General features: G+C 49.9%; 1 protein-coding gene and 1 long non-coding RNA gene across 4 annotated transcripts; both read left to right on the forward strand.

Annotated features, from left to right (window-relative positions):
* LOC123394850 lies at positions 1–1,275 on the forward strand. Its single transcript, XR_006609564.1, has 3 exons — positions 1–202; positions 511–584; positions 765–1,275. It is a non-coding gene; the product is annotated as an uncharacterized LOC123394850 (long non-coding RNA).
* A 1,448-nt stretch (positions 1,276–2,723) lies between these two features.
* On the forward strand, positions 2,724–8,767 carry FIGNL1 (fidgetin like 1). 3 transcript variants are annotated; one of them, XM_045089551.1, is made up of 2 exons: positions 2,724–2,908; positions 6,547–8,767. In XM_045089551.1, the coding sequence occupies exon 2, from the start codon at positions 6,557–6,559 to the stop codon at positions 8,624–8,626; it is 2,070 nt and encodes a 689-aa protein (XP_044945486.1). In that variant the 5' UTR covers positions 2,724–2,908; positions 6,547–6,556; the 3' UTR covers positions 8,627–8,767. The 3 variants fall into 3 exon arrangements, with proteins under 3 accessions (XP_044945486.1, XP_044945485.1, XP_044945487.1); XM_045089550.1 differs by having other exon boundaries at positions 2,856–2,968; XM_045089552.1 differs by lacking the exon at positions 2,724–2,908 and adding an exon at positions 3,262–3,979.
* Positions 8,768–9,021: the final 254 nt, after the last annotated feature.

Consider the following 9,021-nt stretch of genomic DNA (forward strand, 5'->3'; position numbering starts at 1 on the left):
CTTCAGTGCAGCCAGTGAAAGCCTTTTCTGGGATTGTGTCTGCAATCTGTCCAGATCTATGCAGGTCTTCCTGCCCCATAGAAGGAAGGGTCACCCTTGTCAAGGGTCACTGCCTTGTCCCCGAGCTATGGAACCGCTAGTATTGAAGTCTGTGAGAATCCAGCCACACACAGGAACCCGGCCATGAAGGAACTGGGCTCAGGTATGGCTGTTTCACCTGACTCCTGTCCTGTCTATGTCCTCAAACCATCCACCTCCCTACCAGCAATCCCACACATTGACAAACGCATCTCTTTTAAACTTCAAGAGAGTAATTTTCCTGGCACGCAGGAATGCACATTATTTGGGGCCATAGTCTCTCTGTGCTCAAAAATAAATGAGATCACTGAAGTGTGCGCTGGCATTTCCTTGAGACCATGTTTATAATATTCATGAATATGGAAATATGCAGCCATCTCCCAGAATCCCTTGCACTCTGTTTGCTATAGGTGAAAAATGCTTCTCTTGCAGGTTCAAAAAAATTCTACCCAGAAGAAAGAACATGGTCTACGGTCTTGGAAGGAAAGTTTAGCTGCCTAGCTCAGGTAACAAACTCTTCCAATTCCAATAATTGTGTTCACGGAGCAGTAAGTACGGGACAGCATCACAGATTCTGTTAAACGTCTGCACTGTGCCAGCTGCTGCTCTGATGATTTATGGTGTCGCGTGTTAATTTAATCCTTAGCATAGCTTCTGAGTTAGAGAAGTTTATTCCCCTTTCACAGATGAGGAGTTCACTTCGGGAGAGCATGGAAGTGACTTATACTTCTGCCAGCTATGCAGGAAGATGGAGACTGCAGGATTGGGAAATGCTTTCGTATCAAAGGCACAAAAGTGAAATGGCAATGCCCATGTCACCTGCTGAAAAACAGCTGCGGACACTATACATGTAGTTCATTATTTGAACAAAAAACTCTTAGGTGGGTAAGACAGCGGTTTCTGTGAGTTCTCCAAATGCTATCATTAAAATATTAGTGATGAAAGTCACCCAAAATTGCCAGTTACCCTAATAATATTTATTTAAACTTACTGCCAATTACCCTAAGAGCATACGCTGAAGTCTAAATATGCAAGCAGAAAAACAGCTAGTAAACATGCAACTAAGTCAGCCCGGAGATAACAGTTTTCATTTTCATTTTCTTTTATTTTTATTCTCCATATTTTGAGTAATTATGATAATTAGAAAATGAGCTAATAAATCACGAACCTTTAGAATAAAAAGTCTGTTATTCTTACTTCAGCTAAGAAATGAATTGTGAGTGTTTTCTCTTGTGATTGTCTATTTTAAAAAATATATTGTCCAATCCCTTTTGTTTTGTGCCCATTTAAAGAAGAAAGGTCTTTGGAATTTTTTTTGGGGGGGGTCTCAATTTTCTTTAGATCTTGCATTTAAATGTCACGTGCCATCATTTTCTCCCTTCCCTGTGCCCATATTCTCAGGGTGGGATAACTCAAGATCGGGGAGACAAGGAGAGGAAGAGAGGAAGGCTCCTGGGGTTTCCTGGGAAAAGGTTTCTTCCTTTTTTGGGAAAGAGAAGTATTCAGGGGTGAAAGGTCTTTCCTAGTTTGGCCCCATTTCCCCACTATAAATGGGGCTGTGTGAAGCTGGGTTCCTTGACTGTGGGGGTCTTCTCAGAACAGTGAGGTGACAAGCCTGGAGGGGGAAGTCACCGTAGGTGGTGGAGTGGGAGAAAGACAGCAAAATGGAAATACGTACCCTCGGGACATACTTAGGGCCCGGAACTGTCTCCAGAGTTATGAGGTGACACGATGACACTAGTGACAGGGCAGGTGGCTGCCAGTGGTTATTCTGTTGCTCGGTCTGAAACGCAATTCGCTAAACTCATCTGCGCATGCTACTGCCCTCTGAAGCCTCGCTCCAAAACAAAGTCCAAGGCAATGATGAAGCGTTTTCCAAAGGCTTCCTTCCAGGAAAGTGTCCCTAAAGAGTGCAGGGCGGGGGCGGGGAGTGCTGGCTGAGGGACAGGTCGGAGTTGCCAGACTCAGGGAGAGCCTGATTCCCTTATTCCGTCTGAAAAACGCATGTCGATTTGCACCTGCCTCTACTGGGTCCTCTCAGCCAGTGGGTAACCTTCGCCCAGAACGACCTGCTAACATGGAGAGGGCAACGGCCACGGGCCCGCGGGAACCCGACCTCCACTTGCTCCGAGGAGGGCTACTGCCCCCCCACCCCCTCCCCGGTCAACGAGACCTGACCGCTCCTCACCGGCCTGGGCCCGGCCTGTGGCTGCACGGCGGTCCCCGAGCTGCCCGGCGGAGCGCGGACCAGGCGCCTTCTGCGGGGGTCCTGCGCACTGCGCTCCACCCACCGCGCCTCCGAATCTGAAGGTCAGAGGCCGGAGAACAGGAGGCGCAGGTGCAACGAAACGATGCGCATCCCTTTCTGCGAACCAGCCGCTGCCAGCCCGCTTAGGTACCTCACCTGGCAGCGCCCGCCGGGAGCGCCCGACCCCGCCCCACCCCGCCCCGCCCCGCCCCGCCCCGCCCCGCCTCCGCGCCAGCCCCCGCCCCCCGCCCCGCCCCCCGCTACCCGCCCCCGTTCCCTCCGCCCCGCCCACCGCTCGCGCCCTCGTCGCCCCCCGCCACGCCCACCGCTCCGCGGCCCCGTCCCCCACGCCACGCCCCCCGCATCCTCCCGCGCACGCCCCCACCCTCACCAACACTCCCGCGCGCTCTTGCCGTGACCCCCTTCTCCAACAACGTCGCCAGCCCCAGCCAGATCCCCGCGCGGCCGGCCGCATCCCAGACGCTCCTAGTCACCGCCCCACGCACACACGCGCGGCGCGGGCACGAGCACGTAAGCAGCGCGCAGGCGCACACCGGGCCCCGCGCTTTTCGGAGGCTCCAGGTGGGCTAGGAGGCTCGGAAGTCCCGCCGGGGCCGGGGCCGTGGCGGAGTAGGGGTCCCGGTCGGTATAGGGGCAGGGGCCAGGGGCCGGGCGAGGGATGAGGGGCGAGGGATGAGGGGCGAGGGGGGGCGAGGGGGGGCGAGGGGGGGCGGGGCGTGTGGAGGAGCCTGGCCCCGGGCGGGAGCGGGGGTCGCGGAGGGCCGAGGGGTAAGGGGCGGACCGGGGGCGGGCCGGGCCCGGGCTCGGGCGGAGTCTGCGCGGGGGTCCAGAAGGCCCATCAGGGATCTCCGGATGGCGGCTTGGGAAGACAGGAGGCGGGGCCGCCCCGCCTGGACCGTGGGCGCGCTGCCCCTGTGGCGGGCGCTGCGGGGGCGCCTGCTTCCTGGGGGGTGGGGGGGTCCTTGCAAGGACCGGAGACGCCGAACAGTTGTTCTAGTATTTTCTAAGTGCCGAGAGCTGTGCTGAGGGCCTCGCAGAACCGGCAGCCCCCGGGAGCTGGCTTGTGCTGTGGTCCTGACAGGACTTGAGTAGTGCTCCGGGTCCTGGCTGGTGGGCGGCGGAGCCAGAGGACGGGTCCTGCTTCTGGGAGTTAGCAGCCTCTACAAAGGGCCGGCCCTGGGGTCTGGCAGGATTTGAGTAGTTTTTATTCTAGGGCATACCCTGTTCTGGATACCGGGAGAGTACAGATGTTCTAGAAAACAGGTCCTGCTGGCAGCAGCCCGCTGGCTAGCTGAGAATCCCACATTCTCACTATAAGCAGAAATTTACCAGAATCATGATAAAAAAGATTGGAGCGCAGTTCGTGTGTGTTAACGAACCGCAAGTTTTTGGTGGAAGCAATGCCGTGAGAAAGTGACTGATGGTGATGGAGACAGTGGCTGTGTCCTTGGCCAGGGCTGGCCACACAGGTGTTTGGCTGTCCCTGTCCACATAGGGGGTAAATGATGGAGTCGGCAGGAAGTAGACTTGGGAGGTGAATTTCCAAGAAAAGGGTGAAGGTGGAAAGGAGAGGACGGCGTCCTGGGAACAGGGATAGGGCAGTGTGCTGCTGGAGGAATCCCGGGATTGCAGGTGAGGAAGGGAGAGGAAGCCAGGCAGGGGAAGAGGGTGTTCCTCCTGATGAGAAAAGTGATGAATGTTTTCCAAGTCACCTCTCGGTTCCTCCCTTCCAGCACTGTCTAAAAGAGTCTTAAAAGCTAAAATGGTTCTACTTTTGACTAGTTTAATTTAGCTTTATGCCCTGAAGCAAATTAAGAATTTAATTTGAATTAAGAATAAGCCCAAGAATCTCATTGGGCCTTTCATTTTTGTAGGGCCTTATGGGAGACACAGCTGTATTACTTGTGTGCTGGAAGAACCCGTGGATTTTTAGGCTATATTTATAGGCAATTCGGGAGGTAGATTTTAAAATGCATGAGTTCTTGGATTTTACAGCACTCCTTTATGGCAGCACTCCTAGGAAACTTAAAAGTTTTCTTACACATTTTTCTTGTGGCTGGACAGGTAACTTCCACACATCTAGCAATATGATTATAGTCACCAATAATTCTGGTAAAATAATTCAACTGAATGTAAGGAGGCTTACAAAAATAACTTGAGAGAAGAACCCTAAAGTAAAAGCACTTTACTGTTACACCATTGAGACCTAAAGTGTTTGTACTTGAGCAGACTTTTTCTCATATTTCATTTACAAGGTCAGTTTCACTTTTTTTTTTTTTTTGAAGATTTTATTTATTTATTTGACAGATCACAAGTAGGCAGAGAGGCAGGCAGAGAGAGAGGGAGAAGCAGGCTCCCCGCCAAGCAGAGAGCCTGATATGGGGCTCCATCCCAGGACCCTGAGATCATGACCTGAGCCGAAGGCAGAGGCCTAACCCACTGAGCCACCCAGGCGCCCCGGGAATTCTTTTTTAATTCTCTGAGGCCACCCCATCCTGTCCCTCAGGGTGGCTGCAGCAGTTTGCGCCCCCAGCAACACCGCATGAGGGTTCCTTTCCCCACATCATGCCAGCACCTTTGTCTCTTGTGATGCTGGCACTCGCCCTTCTGATAGGCAGGACATGGTTCCTTGAGGTTTTGCTCTGTGTTTCCCTCTGATGAGTGATCCTTCTTCTGGACCTGCAGGCCACATGTATATCTTTGGGAAAATGTGTATTCAAGTCCTTTGCCCATTTTTTTTGGCCCATTTTTTAAAAAAGATTTTAAGTCGTCTTTACACCCATCATGAGGTTTGAACTCATAGCCCTGAGATCAAGAGTCACATCCTCTTCCAAATGAGCCAGCTGGGCACCCTGAATTGAATTGTTTATTTGCCATGGGGTTGTATGAGTTCTTTCTATATGTTGGATATTAACCCCTTATCAGATAGATGCTTTTCAAGTATCTTCTATTGAGTATAGTGCTTTTTATTTTATTGATAGTATGGTGGTTCTTTTTTTTTTTTTTTAAATTTTAAGATGTATTTATATATTTGACAGAAAGAGACACTGAGAGACTGCACAAGCAGGGGGAGTGAGAGAGGGAGAAGCTCCGGCTCAAGCAAGGAGCCCGATGCAGGGCTCGATTTCAGGACCCTGGGATCATGACCTGAGCCAAAGGCAGACGCTTAACCCACTGAGCCACCCAGGCGCCCCCTAAATTCTTTTTTAAAAATTTTTATTTATTTGTTTGAGAGAGAGATAGCAAAAGAGAGCATGAGTGGGGGATGGGGAGAGGGAGAAAGAGACTCCCCACTGAGTGGGGAGCCTGATGTGGGACTCAATTCCAAGACCCTGAGATCATGACCTAATCTGAAGGCAGAGTCTTAATCCACTGAGCCACCCAGGTGCCCCAGTTTCACTTTTTAATACTTAAGGTGAAACTGGAAAATTGTGAGAGATTCTGGGGCATCCTGTTTTTGGTGCTCATTGATGAAGTCCTTAAAAACATTTGGTAGGTGGTGGTGGTTGATGGTTATGAACCAGGCTGCTGTGCCCTTTGGTGGCAGCATCGCGGAGCGGCTCGTGCGCTGTGACTTGCACACTCCCTGGGTGAATGTGCCCGAGTGTGCACCCCAGCCCTGCTGCCTGCCGGCTCTGTGATCTCCAGTGAGCTCCCAGCCTTAATTTGTACATTTGTGTAACAGGCATGAGAATGGTACCTTTCACAATATTTGCATACTCATTATTTGACTCAATTCTTGTGATGATTTCTCTCACTTTACAGATCAAACTGAAGGTACTGTGAAAGAGGCTTGACAGAGATCATTTATCTGGTTTATCTTAGAGACAGAGCTAAACCCCCAGGCTTGGTGTGTCCTGCATTGTCTAGTTCCATTACTCTCAAGTGTTGCCTTTGTTTTGCTGATTAATTTGAAGCCCTTTCCCTCTAAGCCTTAGGAATATTTTCCCCATTTGCAGGGAAAGTGATATAACTAAAACCATTTAACCCATAACAAAGCGTTATTAAGTCTTTATCTTGAATGCCTGAAACACGTGTTTACCTAGCTATTTCTCTTATAAGTGTTCTATCCTTACACGTGAGAGGTCCAGCATACCTTCCTTCAGATGAGCAGGGATTTAAGAAATATGCTTACAATATTATGTCTTTGTTTCCTTCTTCGTACTGACTGTTTTTTTATTTCTGTCATTTGTTAAAAGAACCTCCAGCATGCAGGCCTCCAGCTCCAGGTCTGTGCACCTGAGTGAGTGGCAGAAGAATTACTTTGCAATTACATCTGGCACATGTACCCCAGAACAGAAGGCAGATGCATACCGAGCGCAGATATTACGCATTCAGTATGCATGGGCAAACGCCGAGCTCTCCCAGGTCTGCGCCACCAAACTGTTCAGAAAATATGCAGAGAAATATTCTGCAGTTATCGATTGTGACAATGTTGAGACTGGCTTGAATAACTATGCAGAACACATTTTAGCTTTAGCAAGATCCCCCCAGACCGACAGTGACAAATGGCAGTCGGGGCTGTCAGTAAATAGTGTTTTCCAGTTGAGTGACGTACAGGAGATGCTGCGTGCTGGCAGAAAATCCAGAGACTCTCTGTCGGCCACGGCCGGTGCGTCCGGAGTCATCCGTAATGAGGGCATTGTCCTCGGTCCTCCTCAACTGACTGACTGTGGCGCTTCTGGGGAGAGTGGCCTGTTAACTAACGCAGCTCCTGATACAAGTGGGACCCAAGGCCCGTTAACTAACGCAGCTCCTGATACAAGTGGGACCCAAGGCATCCCAGATAGCAGTCCTTCAACGTGCCCTCAGAATGCCCAGCCACCTGTGCTAACGAACAGCAGTAAGGCCTGTCCTACATCCTTAACACCGTTTGGTGACTTAGCCACTGCAAAAATCCATGCCACACCATTATTTGGAAATGTCAACAAGGAAAATAAGAACTCTCCAAAAGCCAATGTAGGACTAAATATGTTTTCATCTAATCAGTCTTGTTTGCCTTCTGGCTGTGAAAATCCACGAGAGAGAAAAGCTTTGTATGGTCCTGGCACCATTGATGCCCTTTCCACTCCAATAGTGAATAAGGCTGTTAGTAAAACAGAAGATAATGCCCGAAGAGAAGAGAGTAGCCTGCCTACTTTTAAAACTGCAAAAGAACAATTATGGGTAGATCAGCAAAAGAAGTACCAACCCCAGCGTGCACCTGGGTCTTCATACAGTGGTATAAAGAAGTCTCTGGGAGCTAGTAGGTCCCGAGGAATATTTGGGAAGTTTGTTCCTCCTATACCTAAGCAAGATGGGGGAGATCAGCATGGGGGGATGCAGTATAAGGCTTATGGTGCGGGACCTGCAGAGCCGGCAAATCCAATTGATGAGCGTCTGAAGAACTTGGAGCCAAAGATGATTGAGCTTATCATGAATGAGATCATGGATCACGGACCACCTGTAAGCTGGGAAGATATTGCCGGAGTAGAATTTGCCAAAGCCACAATAAAGGAGATCGTTGTGTGGCCCATGATGAGGCCGGACATTTTTACGGGTTTACGAGGACCCCCTAAAGGAATTCTGCTCTTCGGGCCACCTGGGACTGGTAAAACTCTAATCGGCAAGTGCATTGCTAGTCAGTCCGGGGCAACGTTCTTCAGTATCTCTGCTTCTTCTTTGACTTCTAAGTGGGTAGGTGAGGGGGAGAAAATGGTCCGTGCGTTGTTTGCCGTGGCAAGGTGTCAGCAGCCAGCTGTGATATTCATTGATGAGATTGATTCCCTGTTATCTCAACGAGGAGATGGTGAGCATGAATCTTCCAGAAGGATAAAAACGGAATTTCTTGTGCAGTTAGATGGGGCAACCACTTCTTCTGAAGACCGCATCCTGGTGGTGGGAGCAACCAATCGGCCACAAGAAATTGATGAGGCTGCCCGGAGAAGGTTGGTGAAAAGGCTTTATATTCCACTCCCAGAAGCTGCGGCTAGGAAACAGATCGTGATTAACCTCATGTCCAAGGAGCAGTGCTGCCTCAGCGAGGAGGAAATCGCCCTGGTTGTAAGGCAGACAGATGGGTTCTCAGGAGCTGACATGACCCAGCTTTGCAGAGAGGCATCCCTCGGGCCTATTCGCAGTTTACAGACTGTTGACATTGCCACAATAACACCCGATCAGGTCCGACCAATAGCTTACGTTGATTTTGAGAACGCCCTCAGAACCGTGCGGCCTAGCGTGTCTCCTAAAGATTTAGAGCTTTATGAGAACTGGAACAGAACTTTTGGTTGTGGGAAGTAAAGGGGACAAATGGGGCACTTGACGTTGGCATCTTTGTAACACAACCTTTCCCACTTGTTAGCATGAGAAACTGGGAATTTATTCATTGTACTTTGGTGTATATTCTGAATTCTGAACCTCAAATAAAATAGAGTAACAGTAGCTGAGATTTTACAAGTGATTGACTTAGGCTATGTTAATAGAAGCTTGAGTTTTCTTCCAGGTATTACCTCATTGTGAACCTGTTTGCACAAAAGGCAAATCAATGTTCTTTGGTCTCAAAGTGGTATTTTTGGAAGGCATAATGTGATAGCTCAAATTGAAACCAGAAAGTCTCATTTTTGTCTGAGGTGGCATCTGATCGGTATGCATCTTCTTCTGAAGACCGTGTAACTCTTTGCATTGGCTCATATTGT

Source organism: Mustela putorius, unplaced genomic scaffold (assembly GCF_011764305.1).
Source record: "Mustela putorius furo isolate JIRA1106 unplaced genomic scaffold, ASM1176430v1.1 tig00003845_pilon_pilon_pilon, whole genome shotgun sequence".
Taxonomy (NCBI): Eukaryota; Metazoa; Chordata; class Mammalia; order Carnivora; family Mustelidae; genus Mustela; species Mustela putorius.